This window comes from Capra hircus, chromosome 22 (genome assembly GCF_001704415.2).
Source record: "Capra hircus breed San Clemente chromosome 22, ASM170441v1, whole genome shotgun sequence".
NCBI lineage: Eukaryota > Metazoa > Chordata > Mammalia > Artiodactyla > Bovidae > Capra > Capra hircus.
This window is the reverse complement of record NC_030829.1, coordinates 35978972-35997421: the sequence shown is the minus strand read 5'-3', so window position 1 is coordinate 35997421 and position 18450 is coordinate 35978972. Positions and strand designations below refer to the sequence as shown.

General features: G+C 41.1%; 1 protein-coding gene across 15 annotated transcripts in view; it reads right to left on the bottom strand.

Annotated features, from left to right (window-relative positions):
• MAGI1 (membrane associated guanylate kinase, WW and PDZ domain containing 1) overlaps positions 1-18450 on the bottom strand; it is a 649715-nt gene that overhangs the window by 26585 nt on the left and 604680 nt on the right. For 12 of the 15 annotated variants that reach the window (XM_018066867.1, XM_018066868.1, XM_018066869.1 and 9 more), the window contains 4 exons: positions 9409-9625; positions 5639-5722; positions 2773-2864; positions 267-459 (listed from right to left, as the gene is read on the bottom strand). In XM_018066867.1, coding sequence (XP_017922356.1) covers positions 267-459; positions 2773-2864; positions 5639-5722; positions 9409-9625 — 586 coding nt within the window. The remainder of the gene's footprint in view (positions 1-266; positions 460-2772; positions 2865-5638; positions 5723-9408; positions 9626-18450) is intronic. The other 3 variants (XM_018066865.1, XM_005695758.3, XM_018066871.1) reach the window with 1 other exon arrangement.

Below are 18450 nucleotides of genomic sequence, written 5' to 3'. Positions count from 1 at the left end.
AGGGGCTGGAGGGACATAACATATATATTCAACTAGCTTTCCTCTAAAAGCCTTTGTTGGATATGCACGGCTGGCACATTACAGTACTTCTGAGTGACAGTAGTTTTGCAGGGTTTGAGAGAAGCAAACCATCTGGAAATTCTGTGCTTAATCACATTTGCAAACATTTGCTAAAATAGATGCTTGAGGAGGCAGACACAGGAAGGGGGCCTCTTCTGTGCATAAAGTGACAAGGCAACGTCTAAAGGAATGAATGAAAAACATACCCGCAAACACCACTTTACGCCGCACTGTTAGATTGACGTGGCCTTGCTTGGCGGCTTGTTGCATAAGCTGGACCACAAGCTGGTGTGATTTTCCAATGACTGGTGTCCCATCCACACAGATTAATTCATCCCCAGACCTCAGACGGCCGTCCGTATCAGCAGCACCCAGTGGTACGATGTGACCAATATAAATCTGTTGAGCAAGTAGATGATAGATGAAACACTAACCTTTTGGTTTACTATTACAGGCACACCTTGGTGATATTGTGGGTTCAGTTCCAGATCACCACTATAAAGCAAGTATCACCACAAAGCGAGTCACATGATTTTTTTTCCCCCAGTGCATACAAGTTATGTTTACCCGGCGCTACTAGTGAAGAATCTGCCTGCCAATTCAGGAGACCTAAGAGAGATGGATTCAATCCCTGGGTCAGACGGATCCCCTAGAGAAAAAAATGGCAACCTGCTGCAGTATTCTTGCCTGGGGAACTCCATGGACATGGGAGCCCGGTGGGCTACAGATTATGGGGTCACAAAGAGTTGGACATGACTGACTGCTCAAACAAACACAGATACTGTGGTTTAGGAAGTACGCAATAGCATTATGTCTAAAAAGGTACATACTTTAATTAAAAAAAAAAAACAACCTAAAGTGTCAAAAAATGCTAACCATCATCTGACAATGGAAGGTTGGCACCAAACTTCAACTTATAAAAAAATGTAATTTTTGCAAAGCTTAATAAAACAAGGCTTGTCTGTGTAATGATGGCCTTCATATCTCTGAGCAAAATTCAGTCCATTCATTTGTGTCTGCATCCGTGCCCCTCACTGGGTTCTAGCTGCTGTGCTAGGTGGTACAATAATTCTTAAGTGGTGGAAAAAAATGACTTTTTGTTGTTTGGTTCCTTGACATTTATCTGTGGTCTGCTGACGACTCATTCTTTCATCCCCTTTGCAGAAATCAATCGTTTTACTCCCTTCATGGGCAAAACTTTTCTCCTTTTCTATCTACCTATAAGCCTTATATTCAGAGAATTCTGCTAAGTGTAACAGTAATACAACTCTTCTTTAAAGGTCAGCATGTGCCTAGCAATAGGGAATGCATGATAAATACTGTTAAACGGAAGGGTGAATCAGGCGAAGTCTGGCTGGGCGTCCCTCTTTCCATAGCCCACAGCACTGGCTGCAGAGCAGGCCTTTATAGTTAGTGTCTTGGTATTGTGATACTAACTGCTCACTAGACTTCACAGGTGGCACAGTGGTGAAGAATCTGCCTGCAGCGCAGGAGATACAAGAGACACGGGTTCGATCCCTGGGTCGGGAAGATCCCCGGGAGAAAGAAATGACAGCCCACTCCAGCATTCTTGCCTGGGAAATACCACGGACAGAGGAGGCTGGCGGGCTACAGTCCATGGTGTCGCTAAGAGTTAGACACGACTGAGGGACTGAGCACATCACAAACTTTACTAAAACATCTGTTTTCCTTGCCTTCTCACTAGGTAATGATGCACAGCGGTCTTTACGTGACATGTATCTTTTACAAAGAACTTTGGTAGAAGAGCGGTTAAGAATATGGACTCTGGAATCACAGCCTTTCCAGTCCCTCCATTTACTAACTCTGTGATCCCAGGCAAGACCACATTAATCTTTCTGTGTCTTTATTTCATGATTTGAAAACGGGGGTAAATTCATAGATTTGATGCACACATGAGAAGGATGTATGTCAAAAGCCTTTAGCATAGCAACTGGCACATAGGAAGCAGACAAGAAATGATAACTATTTTTATTGTGATGAGGAAAATTTGAACAATACTTATCTTTAGTTCTTTTCACCCCTTTCAAAAGAATCGCACGGTGGTCTCCTCAATGTATTCTAAAGATGAGGCCCGGAGAGATTAAATGTCTCCTGATCCTTGTTCAGGGTTCTTTCTCTAATTTTGTAAAGAGAGTGGTCCTACTTTCTCTAATCTTTCATAATGCCTTGTGAAGTGCCTTCTATGTCCTGGCTACTCAATATACAAAGCCAACGGCCTGCTGGCGGATTTAACAGAACTGCCCAGAAAGATCAGGCCACTGTGTTCTCGGTTGACGTCTACTCCTACTTTGCCTTTTTTGGTTTCTGTTTCTTTGATAGGGAGCTACAGATGCTGCAGCTGCCGCCCTCCGCAAACATGAACACACAGTGTTTAAAAGGATCTAGTCTCTTCTTCCTCAAGACAGAAAGAGCGCCACAAAACCCAAAGAATAGCTCCCAATGGTTAAGATGAAACGGCCAGAGAGGAGATATATATATATACACATATATAACGGAGTCACTTTGCTGTATAGCAGAAATTAACACCAACATCGTAAATCAAACTTTTTTTTTTTCAAAAGATGAAATCAGTTTTGCGTGCACCTATTGGGACTCCAATCTTGGTGATCTGTCACTGCTGCCAACTGGTTTCGAATTCTTAGAAATTAGTATCGTGAGGGACAGGATGGGGCAGGGAGACAAGAGACTCACAGGTTCCCCTGGTTCATTGCCACCCAGAATCCTAAATCCAAATCCGGTCTCTTTTCTCCAGAGGAAGATGTCCTGTTCTTGATAATCCGGAACTGCAGAGAAGGGAGGGGAAGAGAGAGATTATTTCTGTGATAAAAGGAATCAGAGCCCTAAGGCGAACACAGTGACAGGACCAACACTGACGGTGCTTGAATGGATGACAGTTTTCAAACACAGACAAGCAAACAAAATGATCTGGACGGGTGAAGACGGTGCACAAAAATAAATGGTGGGGACAATCATTGAGCCTGAAGTGTTGTTTTTTGTGTTTTTTTTTTTCCAAAGGACTAATCACTGTTTGATAATTCCTCATCAAGAAATTATCCCTTATGAAGGCTGCAGTCAGTGCTCGCCACTCTCCTGGGTATTGTTGCTAGAGGAATTTAGTAAATTAAAATTATCATGCTCTGCACCACAAAGTGGCTGCCCATATCTAAGGAAGGGGTTCATGCTAAGTCAGACTGACCTCTGATGCAGAGGCTGGGGACAAGGATTCAGTAGACCTGTTAAGTGCCGATGTTATCTAAAAAACAGCTTATGGCAAAAACTATTTTAAAAAAATCACTTCTGTTTTTCCTTAAAGTAACCAAGACTAGCACACTGATAATATGATCTGTTAGATCAATTTTGCCAAATGAGTTACTCTCAAACATCCTAATATTTCCCAATTTAGAACATTTACTATGATTTCACTACTATTACCAAAAAGTAGCCAGCCTTCTATATCCTTAAGATCAATGGTGACAACAAATTGTTCTATGTAAATGAACCATATTTCATCACTAAATGAGTTTTTTACTCCATGATTTGCCTATAATATTTCAACACTGTAAGTACTAATTTATTATCCAATAACTTGATATTTTACTTTCAAAATGCAGTAATAGTTCAGGGTTTTGAAATGGAAATCTCATTTTTTGTTTAAAGAAAAGTAATTTCCATAAGACCATGCTTACTGTACATGAGACTGTCCTATACATCATTATGACTTAACTAAGGTAATAAAAAAGGGTTATTCCTATTTAATACTTACTTAATATTTTAGTGTATTTGTAGTGTGTTTTATAGTCTATAAAATGACAAATCTTTTATTTAAAGAGAAAAAAAATAATTTAGTGGCTGTGAATCCTAAAAGAGGTTTTCAAATACTGCTCTGCAGAATTTCTGGTTTCTTTAATTCCTTGGCTTTGGGGCTGAAGGAGTGTGTAGATATTAAGAATATAGTCTCCGTCTTCTCTGATTTTGTACAATGGGACAGGGAAGAAGAAGGTGGCTGTTCAGATTTCAAGCAGGTGACAGATGTCCCATTTGGGGGACTCATCCATAAGCTTAAAACGTACAGTGAATGAATATGCCAAGAGAGAAGAAACTAAATGAACAGGTAAATCCAAGTCAGAGGAGTCTGAATCCAATATTTGTGCTTGAGCTACCTTAATGCTGTGCTTTCAATGAATCATCTTATCCAACGCATTTTCATTATAATTGCCAGGGCTAAGCTGTAAGACGCTATGGTACACGGAGTTAAGCTACATCATAGTACTCCCAGAAATACAATTTGAGAATGATATTTTCTTGAGCGTGCTAAGGTAACAATATTTTCTTTCTGTTTGAGTAGCTGGCTAAAGGGTATTTGCTGTAATAGCCCCATTGAAACAACAAATTAAATCAAGTTGAGTCTCCGTCTTAGGTTCACTCAAGCAGGATTATTACCAAAATAGACCATGGGTGCTTTCCAGCCAGCACAAGGTTCTTGGCAGAGTCTGCCTGAAAATAGCTGAACTTTTCTGTGAACAAGGAAAGACCTCTGCAGAGACCTCCAGCCCAGACCAATTTTTATTTTTATTGCAGTATCATGTAACACTAGAACACTTGCCCATCCTAGAGTGACACCAAACGTAGCAGCAGACTTAGGCTTATCAAACAGTTTAGCCCATTGGGAAAAAAAAAATTTGCTATCAGAAATAAGCAAATGGCAAATTTACTAAAAGAGCTTCTGACTGAAAATGAAGATGCCCAATGACAGACCCCAAGGATGCAGAAGATGCAAACAATGAACCTTCAGGAAAACATACACAAACACAGATAAGTTACAAAGAAAGTCTTTTGGCCCTTGAACTTGAGCATTTTGACAATTATATTCTTCTACCAACCAAATACCATGTACCAAATATAGAACTTTGGTGATCAGTCAGTACTGAAACCTATTACAAAATTATTTTACCTTCTATGTCCTCTGCTGCCACTCATTCCCAATGGCATTACAGTTTCTAAACTACTCCCCCCAAATGTTTTTTTGTTCTCTTCTTTGTTTCAGGAAGATTTTATTAGAATTAAGTTTTTAGGAGGTAGCAGGGTAGAACCAACTTTCTGGTATTACTATCGCCGTTTTTTCTTTTTCCCCAGTCTAAATCAAGAAGAGCTAAGAAAATCTCGTCCAGCTCTCTTTACTTCTAAGCACTGGCACAGGGGACAGGAAGAGTAGCTCATTTCCTTTGTAATTCCACCAACAACCCAACAGAGCAGTCAAAAGACTTCCTTTGATAATTAGAGACAATGGAATCACCAGGTTTGCAGAGAACCCTCCTGGTGTCTCCATTACTACAGATACACAACACATTTGCAGACTCGGTTACAACATGCCTATCACTTTTTACTTCACCTTGTGTTTGATCTAGGCTTGGTCAACAAGAAAGTCCCAAACACTTCTGTTCCTGGCATCCCTCTTTCTTCCCTCCTTTTTCTGAGTTTCTTCCCACCCCCGGACCAATGGGAACATCAAACAGGATGAATAATAATAGAGAAATGAAAGGTTTCAGCGGATCCTTACTCTGACATTCTCCAAAATTCGTGGAATTGATTTCTCTCTCTCTTTCACCCTTGCTCAATCCCGATGCAGGCGAAGGTGACATAGCTGGAATATTAATGTCACAATTTTGCAAAGCTTAATGTATGTGCTTTCTCTTACTTCATTTTAATTTAGTTTTGATTGATAAGGAATGTGCAGTTAAGCTTTCACAGTAAAGGTCAAGGCTGCTGTGGATTTTAAAAGACTATAGTTTGAGTCTTTTCTTTTTCATGGTACTTTTCTTGTCAAAAAGCTAGAATTTACAACAGTACCATTGAGAATTTCATCGAACCAGCATTACCATCTTAAGACTCTTTCTATTTAATTATACTCTAAAGTACCCATTCTCATATGACCTTGTTTGAATCAAGTCATGAACCTGAGATTTATCTAAACCACTTATTTCCTTTTGAGAAAAAGGCAAGCATGCTTTTGTCTTTGAAAATAGTGTCAAGTTTCTGATGGGATTAATTCTTGGACTAATATCTGTTCAGATGTATTCTTGGCAATTCAAACAAAATACTATTTTAGTGACACAAGTCATCAGATCTGGCTAAGAGTTGAACAAATACACAAGTAAGAACTGTCAAAATAGCTCTTAAAATCTGGAGCTTCCAAGCTTCTTAAACCATGATAAAGGAGCTGTACACCAATTTGAGATCAGTAAGCATGTCTCTCAAGGGACAGGTGTACGCTGGTTAATATGACAGCTTTGTCATTTTTTCTTTCCCAACTCTCTTGTGAACAGGTAAAGTTTCAAGTGAAAGCTTTAGATTTTCTTTTGTAGTAAACACTAGTGGATACCAGCTGCTCTTCCTGAACATTTACAAATAATTGACTTCATCAATGTCATTTTTTAAAGATATGCACAACTGCCATGTAATCGAGAAAAAATACAAAACAGTCAACGTGACTTTTAAGGGACTTCCATGCTTGTTTTTAACTGAACATTTAAATTTATCAAAGGGATTTATTAACACATCTGTAATTCAGATTGATTCATCTGGACACTGCTGTTTTGACAGATGGCCATATAAAGAATGTGGTATTCACAGCATTCAGACCATGTGAAGGAACTGGATCAGAGACTTGGTTAAGAATCTTTACATTGCCCTTCACAATAAAATAAAGTGTGTGAAGGAACTGGATCAGAGACTTGGTTAAGAATCTTTACATTGCCCTTCACAATAAAATAAAGTATAAGGAAAATATATTTCCCCCTCAAAAGGGGGATAAATTAAGGGTATAATGAAGGTGCTACCGTTGACTTTAATTTTCTTGTTTTCCTGGAGTACTTTGCCTTGCGGGGAGGGGCAGGGAATCACACCTAATGAGGCTACATGTTGTAATATTTCTTTTTTTCAAAAAAGCAGATTAAAAACAGCCTGTGGGAAAGGCAGAAACTGATCTGGAATAAAGCAAAATACTGATTAAAAGACAAGACTAATTTAAGTTCATTCAATAGGTATTGTGAAGAGAAAAAAAAATCTGTGATAGATACTGAATAACTATCATGGAGAGAGAAATCTTATCATTACCCTCATTTAGTTGTGAGGAAGAAATCCATGTGAATTTTAACATCAATTAGGTTCTACAATCACTCAATTATGGAGCCTCTAATCACCCAAAAAACAAACAAACAAAAAAACCCCTGCTTCTCATTTGTGCTGCCAGATCCTATTCCTTAGATGTCCTAGAAAGTCAAGGCCTAAAGAGGCACCATTCCAAATGGTTCGGCCTGCTTCTCATTCTAGGTTTAGAGCAGCTGGCTGTGGCAGAGTTACAGTATTTTTTGTTTTTTTCTGGTGAAAATTTTTTTAAAAAGTAAATACCAAAGTCTTGATATAATAGAAATACCACTTGATATAACAGAAATACCATTTCCATCAAGATAAAAATGGCATCTGAGCTAGAGCCTTGTATTCCTTGGGTGTGTTAGAACTGTCTGTCAAATCCACGTAGCCCTCGCCAGCACTTCAGAACACAATTTGTTTTACTGCAAAAAGATTCATACATGGGAAACTCAGTCATAAGTGTGTGCTCTACTGAGAAAAGCAGGGACATGGTCAATAAAGCGGTATCTCCACCTCAGCTAAAGTTGGGTCATCAGTTGGAGGAGCCGTGTGCTTGGAAATGTGAAGGGAATGGTGAACATACTCCTCTTTGAAAAACATTTCTTCAATGAAATCACTACAATCAATGAGAAGACACTGTGAGAACAGACGCCAGGTTCACGCTTAGCAACACTGCTTACAAGGGATGCCCGAATGGAACTTCATTTCTTCTGGCCTGAAGTCAGGCATACTCCAGGGGTCTTTCTAGTCCAGAGACTAAATAAATCCTTCTCAAATTATCGGGCTTTTGCCAGCATAGTGAAGCCTTAGCCAAAAGAGTGTACTTAATTCCACATCCTACTATAGTGAGAAGGTAATGATCTCTCTCCCTTGAAGAGGAAAAAGAGACAGACGAACCCTGGGTAACTTCTAACACTTGACCATCACCAAGACTGCAGACAGGCCTTGTGTCCCCTAAGTGCTGACTTTCACCCAGCAGTGTGGCCTGCTTTCAGACAGGGCTGCTGGGTTCACTCCCCTGTCCGGTTTGGGTCACAGAGGAGCTGCTTCAGCCAGCCAGGGAACTGCTTCCTGGCCAAGTCCAAGGGGGTGGGCAGCAGGCTGCAGCATTTCCCATACCCCGCATCACCTCTGTGTCTCGCCTCTCCAGAGGGCTGTACCGAGAGAACCCCAGCTGTGACTCCAAAGGACACTTATGCTGAGGGGAGTGGGGGCCAGGAGGATGGACAGGGTGATTCCCTTCTCTCTTCCAATTTTAATCAGACCCTTTAGCAGACCTTCATTAAACATGCTCTCCTATCCCATGACAACCTACAGTGCATGTACTTTATAGTTACTTTGTCCTGACCCCACGTACGAAAAAAATGTCAGTAAAATCAACAGCTTAAAAAAAAAGGGAGAAGGGGTGTCTATTTGCATGCCCTAAGATTAAAGCATTTTTAGGAACTTGGATTTAGTAAGATAAATGAATATTATTTGTGGTGAACAGTCTTTGGAAATCATCTCATAATAAAAAGCAAAAAAAATTTTAAAAGTCCAGGGACTCTTCAGTTTATCAGAGCTAGTAAGACATCAGTAGCTCATATTTATCAAAAAGGTGAAGCTGAAGGAACACACACGACAGTATGAACCGTTAAAGCTCAGATACCCACTGCTGCTTTTCTTTCCTTTTTGAAGGGAATGTTTAGAAAGATTAATAACAGTTTAAAACATTACAAGTACTCTAAAAAACCAAGAGACCACTAAGAAAGCACTGAATTTCTTCTTATTACGCTTGCGATCCACACCAATCGTATTTATGTTCTGTTGTATATGAGAGCCCTTTCACTAGACAGGAGCTCGAAAGAGGCCACCATCTCCATGCAGGGAAGCATTGATGAGGCAGTAGCTCTTATCTGCCACTTCTTCTAACAGAAAGGAAAAATAAATCCATCTCCCTTCCAGGCCCTTCATCTGATGACCATCCATGACTACCCCCACCCCGTCCAAACAGATGACAGAACAGAGCCTCCATGAATGTCCAGCAGATTCTATCACTGCTCTGAGATGCTGCCACCTTTCACCTGGATTCATCTCTCTCCTGTTCACACACTGATAATCCATTCTCAACAACCCTCAAGACAGAGTTGGAGCACCAAGATGGGGTCCAGGCAAGACAGGAGCCAGGGCGCTACTCACGTCGATTTTCATACATGCTCCTGGACTGGGCCCAGATTTTAAAAGGATCTGGTTTCTTCTGCCCAGAATTGTCGGTCTGATCTGGAGCCGGGGCCTCGGCGGGTGGGAGCTCGGGCAGCACCTGTGTGCTGTGGCTGGGGGAGGCAGTGTGCAGGCTTCGGTGGCTGGCGACACTATGCTGGGAACTATTCTGGCTGTCTTTTCTTTCCAGTGGTTGCTGAAAGGAAGCAAGTGAGAGGGGCAAGAAGAGAAGATTATTATTGGTTCTCCGAGTGGGTGTTTTCCATCAGCTTGCTTTTGTTCACCACTTCTGTGCACACATACATAAATTTATCAACAACATTTTGGCTTCCACCTTTGTCGGGCTCATGCCGAATGCAGATAAATCTCCAGGTGATTGACAGACAGATAGAGGGGTAGGCCAGATAGAAGGACATCACCACAAAACATACTGCTTTCAGGGCTAGCGCAGAAGACAAATCCAATTTTCATCACAGGTTCTCAGCTAAGACACCAGGCTTGTTTATTATGAGATGTATCTGTTTTAACATCTTCATTTTTTTTTTTAATTACAAAGAATTTTATTCAGGAGTTAAATCCTTCCAGCTTAATACTTGCATAAACATCGTCATTTTAAAATCAAACATCTGACAGAAAATATCATGCATGGTTTAAATAGAAGGCTAAAATATCCAAGAAAGTAAATCAGGGCTAACAAGATTCCTTCAGATCTTGCATTTTCCATCTTTCAATAATAAAATACCCAACCTCTAGTGAAGGGTTTACTATCAGTCTTTCTAGTCTGTAAGAAACAAGGATCAGATCTTCAAAAAAAAAAAACCCATGCCTAGCATTATGTGTGTACTTGTACTTACAACTACATAAATAACTACTATCTGAAGAGCTCTCATAATTCTTCGTGAATCAGTTTTGCAGTCATCACATTTCACCTCTGATCTCCTGATAACTACTGCTGCTTGAAAACCAAGATCCAACTTTATATATGGGTTGACCTCTAGGGCTCAGCCTTCTTAGATGGGCACTGACTTGTCCAAACTCCAAGCAGTGGTCAAAGGCACAGAGTTTCACTTGAACTGCAGTTAGAATAAGCAAGTTCCTGTTCCTTAAAATGTGCTCAGCAAAAGACCCTTCCCATTTTACGAGATGCTCTTTGTAGAAAGGACAGCAAAATCTAGTGGGAGGAAAAATAATGGATGGGAAATAAAATAATTTCTGCTCTTATTTTCTCCAATGAAAGATGTGGTAAGCCCAGGTGTGTGTTCTCCTCATTCAAAAGAAAAATCCTCGAGTCCTTTCTCTTCTAGCACACTGTCACTATACTTACGGTAAAAGGGCATCTCCAGCTCGTGTTATAGATTCTGTGTAGCCTATCAAGTAGTTTACAAGGTCTCTGACCTAGACATCCCAGTTCCCTTATGTTCTTTATAGAATCAAACTCTTGCCTTTGGTCTCACAATCAGTCCTATCACATCCTTCTTCCTTGCTCTCTCCCCATATAGCCTCCAACTTTTATTCCCATCTCAACAGAAATTTCCAAGGTCCCTCTCATTTACTTCTTAGGTCCTCTACTCCTTCCCTCTCCAGTCCTTGCTTTGAAATAAATATCAAAGGAAGGTCAAGGAGGACAAAAACTTGATCTTCCCTTGACTGTTCCAGATTATAGATCTGAAGACAGGTTTTAGCAAGGATTCAGAGTGGAGGAAAATGGGGAATGTGTTTCACGAAGGTAAAACTATACTTGGTGTGGCCTGTGGGAGAAACTTGAGAAACATATTCTAAACTAGCAAAGAAGTCTTGGTAACCAATGGTATGACAGGCTAAATTCACTCAGACTCAAGGGGAAAGCTGATGAAGAGGTCAGGAAAACACTGGCAAGGACAACCATCACCATTACCCCACATCACCATGTTCCCTTTTGAGGACCAAGGGCTCAGCTCAGACCTGGATGGGTCAGCATTCCAAAGATAGAACCTGGTTCTGCCAACTTCCAACAATGCCCCCCACCAAGGTGAATTCAGCTCTCAGGGCCAGGTATCTCCTTTCTATTTCCTGAGAAGGTCAATACTGCCTTCTTGCTTCCCCTAGAGACATGTTGAAGATGTTCAGAGTCAGAAAAATGTTAATGACCGATACAACTCCTAACCCCTTATACACATGTATGGGAATTTGTTTTTCTCTTCAGCGCAGACTTTACAAGGGTCTCCATTATAAACAAATATGTGCAGTGTCAGCCCATTTTGGGTGTGTAAACATCCCAGCATAAACAGAAAATATATTGGATTCGGGGGGAATTTTTCCCCCTCTTGTATTTTCCTGTACTGCCTATTTCTTACTTGCATAATGCACAGAGAATGTTCTTTTAATCCAGACCAAATGTAAACCTGTTTTCATTTAGAAATGAACCTTAGTAAGGAGAATTAATGGGACTGTAACTTTCTGCTTTTTACAATTTGGAAGCGTTTTGTTTCCGCCCTCCCAGAAAGGGGTCGGGGAGGAGGCTTCCCTGGTGGCTCAAATGGTAAAGATCTGCCTGTAATTCAGGAGACAGGGTTTGATCCATAGGTTGGGAAGATTCCCTGGAGAAGGGGATGGCAACCCACTCCAGTATTCTTGCCTGGAGAATCCCCATGGACAGAGGAACTTGGTGGGCTACAGTCCATAGTGTTGCAAAGATCTGGACACAACTAAGTGACTAACACGTGGAAGGGGAGGAAAATGGTATTTTAAAAGTGAAAGCAACATGTATATTACCATATGTAAAAGAGACGACCAGTCCAAGTTCCATGCATGAAACAGGGCACTCAAAGCCGGTGCACCGGGACAACTCTGAGGGATGGGATGGGGAGGGATGGAGGAGGGGGGTTCAGGACGGGGGGCACATGTACACCCATGGCTGATTCATGTCGATGTATGGCAAAAACCACTACAATACTGTAAAATAGTCTCCAATTTAAAAATTTCAAATTATTTTAAATAAATTTTATTTTAAAATTTTTTTTTAATTTTAAAAAATAAAATAAATAGCTGAATTAATAAATAAGTGAAAAACTGAAATAAATAAAAGTGAAAGCAAACAATTCAATAGATGAAGAACCGCTGGGTTCACCATGAGAGTTGCATCCCTCTCTTCAAACGCCCCCCCTTTCCCGGCTTTTCAAATGAGCAGCAAATGCCAGATGTGCGTTCCGACCGTTATCACGAAGTTCAGTTCACGGTTAGGGTCGGACTCAGACTCCCGAAGCTCTCACATCCTCTGTACGGAGGCTCCTCTTCACGAAGCCTCTCTGGGACCCTGTGAGGTCCACCGCAGGATTACCTGAGGGAAACCTCACACCCTTCTTCCTCCCGTCCCGGGGCTACTGTGTAACCTCTTGAAATGTAACCTCTTCCAATCACTGTCTCTTCCCAAACAAGAGAAAAGTATCTTTCCGGCAGCCCTGTCCCACTGAAAGAGTTTGGACATTTCTCCAACAGAGAACACGTGTTCTCTCACACACATGCCCACAAAGGCATGCACAGAGATTCTGTCCGTCACCTCAGGGGTTTCCAAGACCCTCTGATGGCTATCCCAGTGTAACAGGTCTGACATGGAGGGCCTGGAAATCTTGTGTTTAACTGAAGAGACAGCCTCACCATAGCCAAAGAGTGCAAATGAAGTTTACTGGAAATGGCTTGGACCATTTAAAAAATTTTATCACTTTTTCTCAACTTTCCCATAAAGGACACATTTAGGTCCAATTTATCACAAAGTGACAGATACGATCCGGACTGAGTTTGCAAAACTGCCTTTCCATCAAACTGCACCTCTGCATCCCCTTTGAATCCCATCTAAACTTTGTTCTTAAATGCGGAAAATCAAAGCAAAGCAGTATCCTGAGAATATGCTCTAAAAACTATGCCACCACTAACCTATCACTAATTGGAATATTCTAACCTACCCTCAGGGGCTAAACATATGAGCATCTGGAAGCTTTTTGGACTTTTCTCTGATAAGATTTAACCTTGCTTTATGTTTCTTCTCAAGTTCAATTATAAAAATGACTTAATTTGAAGATACATTCTGTATTTAATATCTTGGCACCTAACCTTTCTGAAGCTGTTTGGTGGGTATGGAGAAGTTCAAAATATGCCTTTTTATTTTCTGAGAACATGTTAATTAGCTATGACATTGTCTTTTATTTGGTTAGGGTCCAGAACTGTCCAGGAGAAAAGCAATGTTTATATAGCTCTCAAATTAAAGTCATCTTGTATGCCTTTCAACAGTTTGGATTACCTCCCAGAAGACTTGGGGCATAAGAACAAATTCACTTCTGAACTTGTTATAACACAGGATCTGACTTGCATCAGAAAGATGCAAAGATAGTATGACTATCTTTCACCTTATTTTTCTAGGTGAGAAACTGGCCCCCAAATAAGCATTAATAGTTAAAGATATACTTTCAAGGGCTTCCCAGGTGGCATCAGTGGTAAAGAACCTGCCTGTCATTGCAGAAAACATAAGAGACATGGGTTGGATCCCTGGGTCTGGAAGAACCCCTGGAGAAGGCCATGGCAATCCTCCCCATTATTCTTGCCAGGAGAATCCCATGGACAGAGGAGTCTGGTGGGCTACAGTCCATGTGGTTGCAAAGAACTGGACACGACTGAAGCTACTTAGCACCCACACATGCATACACTTTCAAGTCTGCTGAGTAGTTCTGTGCATGCTAAGAACACGGACGGTGCAAACACCCAGAACATCAATGACAGAACACCCAGAACAGCCCTTCTTGAGTAAATACCTAACATACATTTATTCCCTCACCCAATAAATATATACTGATCACCTGCTGTGAGCCAGATTCTGAAAGATATAATGTGTAAGTAAGAAAGAGGTATTATCTGAGAAGTTATACCTGTGTATCTAGGGGAGGTGCGCGCCTGTGTGTGTCCATGTGTCTGTAGATGGGTACTAATCAGATAATCAACACAGGATGATGACAACATACTGCAACATTCTTTAGGTAAGTAGTAAGGGGTGGCTTCTGGAAGAATATTCCATTGCTGAAAGCAGCATGTGCTAAGTCTGCAAAGCAAAACAGAGCCTAACCTGTTAGAAGAACTGAGAGACAGCTACGGAGGCACACTGGGGTTGAGGGGCAGGGGGGATGCCAAGGTGGCTTGAGATGAACTTGGAGACCAAATAATGCAAGGGCCTTGTGGGCTACTTTAAGGAGTCTGGGTTCACTCTCTGTTCTGCGGAGGAAGACTCCATTAACAAGTTAAAGCAGGGATGTGCCAAGAGCCAATTTATTCCCAGAAAGTTTGGTCTGGCTACTACCTGGAGAATATGTGGGTGGGGATGGGAGTAAAAGCAGAGCACCAGTCAGGAGGCTACTGTACAGAACAGTGAAGGACCGAGGGTGGTTTACACCAGGGGAAAAGCAGCGACAAAGGGGAGGGATGAGTAAAGCCAAAAGACATTTTGGTGCCAGATTGACAGGCATTGCTGAAAGCTTGAATGGAGAAGATGAGGAGGAGGAGTGGTTAGGTAGAGGAAAAGGAGATCCTAGAGACATGGATATCTACCCTTAGGTCTCCAGCTTAAATAAACGATTGGAAAGGAGTACTACATATTGAGCTGAATATCTCCAACACAAGCTGTTAACACTACATGGACATTTTTGGAGCAAGATTTTTTATTTCCAAGTATCACATCAGGGCCAACTAGGAAGAAAGAAATGGGTTCAATTTTGAAAACTCCTTGGAAGTCCTTGGCCACACACTCGCCTTGAACTTGTATCATAAGACCTTTGAAAATAACAGTGAACCAATCTCCCTAAAACAAATGATTTCCTTATTACTGACAGGCCAGGGAAATTGGAAAGATGCAATGGATTTTACAAATGGGAATGGGGGAAAAAGTCAGCTCATTAGTATTTCACAGAATGATTTCAAAGTGGAGGTACTTATAAAGCGAGCTGAAAATATTTGCTCGGAAGAGCAAACTAATACAGACAGCACTTAGGCGCTTAAATGATGAAAAGAATTCATGTGGCTTAAAAATGACAAATTGATCCATTTTTAAAGCAAAGTTATTTACAGTTCATGTATCTGCCAAGACTGAAGGCCACTGCAGCGATTTACATGGACAACAGGAAAAACTCCAAGTGCTGATGAGGTATTAGGCCAATGTCATTAAAGGTTGCTCCAAAATCAGTCTCAAATACAAGCCAAAGCAGAGGACGGTCCTTTTAATCTCTTTCTTTTATCATTTATGGGTCTAAGGCAAATGATTTTTTCCAAAAAGCAAGAGAGAGGAAGGAGTGAATGGAGAAGAAAAGGGAAGTATCGATTAATATGAAAATGAATTACGTATGTTTTGATGGAGTCTAATACAACCGCAAAGTCTATTTTGTGGGGCTCCAGAGGGCTGAGGGTATGAGCTGCTGTGAGCAACGAGAGGCAAGAAGACTCACGTACGCAACTCTAGGCCTTCTACCGTCTACTCCTCCCACTGCTTTTCCTTGTAGCTTGGACTTAGGTGGGTTGTACCATTGTCCTGGTTCTGGGTCAAGTGGCATTTGGGGCACTAAGGGAATGGAGAATTTGAGAAAGAGGCAGCATTCAGGAGGAGGCAGGCTGGGTTACTTAACTGTGTGCATTGCCTAACATCTCTCTCTCGTATTTTTTAATGACTAGATGTCAGCTATGTCCTTAGCAGTCCTTCCAGGAGTAACGGACAGAGGACAATGGAACAGAAACCTGTGACTGTTGCTACTTTCATCCTGTTGTGTTTGCTGAAGATACTTTGCCCATCATTTGGTGTCCTTTAGGAAAACTTTGTGTGAGAACTTTTTATCAAAACTAGGAAAATACTATTTAGTGAACACATTATGCTTTTTTTTTTTTTAATTTGAAAATAAAAGATAAGTAAATAATGTGGTTACCTACATTGCATAGGCTGCTGGGGAACTCAGAAGAATTTCATAGCCCCATCACAGCATCTAACTCAATTTTTTAAATGGCTGTTTATGGCTTTGGATGACTACTTCACTAAGGTTATTATCATTAAGCGCTCAATGAGTTTCATTATGTGTGTACTTGTTCAATGTTATATTTCTGCTTTGCTACCTTTTAAAAGTACATGCTCATCAGACTTTAGGCCTCATGAGGACGGTGAGTATAGATTTGTCTTTTTATCTCTCCCCAGCTGTATGAGGGCTTGAATGTTTTCTGTTTTAGTTCCTGGGTCTGGGTCTGGGTCTGGCTCATAGGAGATACCCAATAAATATCCGTTGATGGAACAAATGTATAAAAATTTTTAGTGATCTGTGACAGGGCATCCTTTTTTTGAAAGGAGCAATCAATAAATCATTTGTAGGCTCCAAGAAGGCACCATCTTATTTATTACATCATTTCCAGTGGCTCACACCAAACCCTACACTTAGTTGTTTTTCAACACCAGCTTGCTGAATGGATGGATGAAAGGATGAGGAGATAAGAGAGAAATGTATGGATAGATGAACAGATGAAAGAAGAGAGAAAAGAAAGCAACAGCTGGGAAATGAACGATAGAGCAAACCTAGGTGGACACTGACTTCAGATTCAGAGTTTAGTGTGATACCGAGAGTTTTCAGTTCTCACACACAAAATCCTTGTGTGCGATTTTGACAAAGAGTCTCTGTTAAACAAGTTTCCAGTCAAGATGGGGATTAAATTGGGCCACCAAATGTTTCCCAGTGAGGGCTAAAACTTGACAGCAAATATGTCTTATTTTTATCTCTGCCATTTGGCAGAAAAATCCCTGATGCTATGGATGTCCAGGTATTAAATTAGAAAGATGTTATTAAGACATCACCATTGTCCCCCATGAGTATATAAACCATAAATTTAACATTTACACTAAACCTAGTAGGTGAAATTGCTGATTGAGAGTAAGTTACAGAGACTATCCAGGAGGGGAAATGAGATAAAAAAGAGAAGTCCTTCTGTTCTTAAAAAAAAAAAAAAAAAAAAAAAAAACCAACTACTCAATTATTGAAATTTTAGGGGAAAAAAAAAAAAAGGTATGAGGGCAAAGGAAGCTGTCAGTCACATGAGCAAGTCAACATCAGGAGCCTCTAGGAATAAAGAACAGACACCATCCTCAGTTCAGACAATGTTATCTCAGAACTAATAGTAAGTCTCAGCGTATCATAACCCAGGCACAGACAGTGTACATTTCATTCTGCAGCCTAACTGACTCTGTCTGTCACTATGGGAATGGCGTTCTGGAACCAGGACATTCAACTTCCCCATGGATTCCCTCCCATTCTACCCAAAAAAACTCATCGTCATCTGTCTCTCTGGCAGGACTTCATCAAAATTCATACTGGGAAAGGGGAACAGCTTTCAACCCACCTGTACAGAACTCCCACTGATCACAGATGTTAGCAAGGCTCTAACTGGCAACAGCAGACCTTGGCTGATAGCCTCCCCCTCCCCCCCCCCCCAGTTTTGTGCAGCAGCTGCCAAAGGGTGCCAGTAATGCAGTGAAAACCACCATCCCTGTCCTGGCAGAGAAACCAGGAAAGGACAAGCCCCAGGCTGGGGGCTGGCTCTTTTCTAACCCAGCAACACACCAGTCTCTTAGCTTGTGGTAATTAAGAGCCAGCAGACTGTGGGCAAAGCAGTTAAGAGAGCTTTTTTCCCTAGGAATGCAACCTGAGTAATTGGTTTGCTGCTTGCTAACGACACGGTTTCCACGAAAATAAACGGTCATGGGGAATTCTTAACTGACTTGGTGAATGCGGGCCCCCATACCTGTTTGATACCCTTTGAGTTCAGCAGGAAATTCCACAATGTGTTGGGGGAGAAAAGGTGCAAATGAATCTACAAAGATCCTTTTGCACAGCAAGTTTAAATGGAATGCAAAACAACACAGAACACCTTGCTACTGATGTCATCCTGCCTGTGCCAAACTGCTCTCTCCCCCAGTATGCTCCATGTCAAGACTCCATTTCATGTGGAGTGCATAAAGTAAGTCCATGCATCACGTAG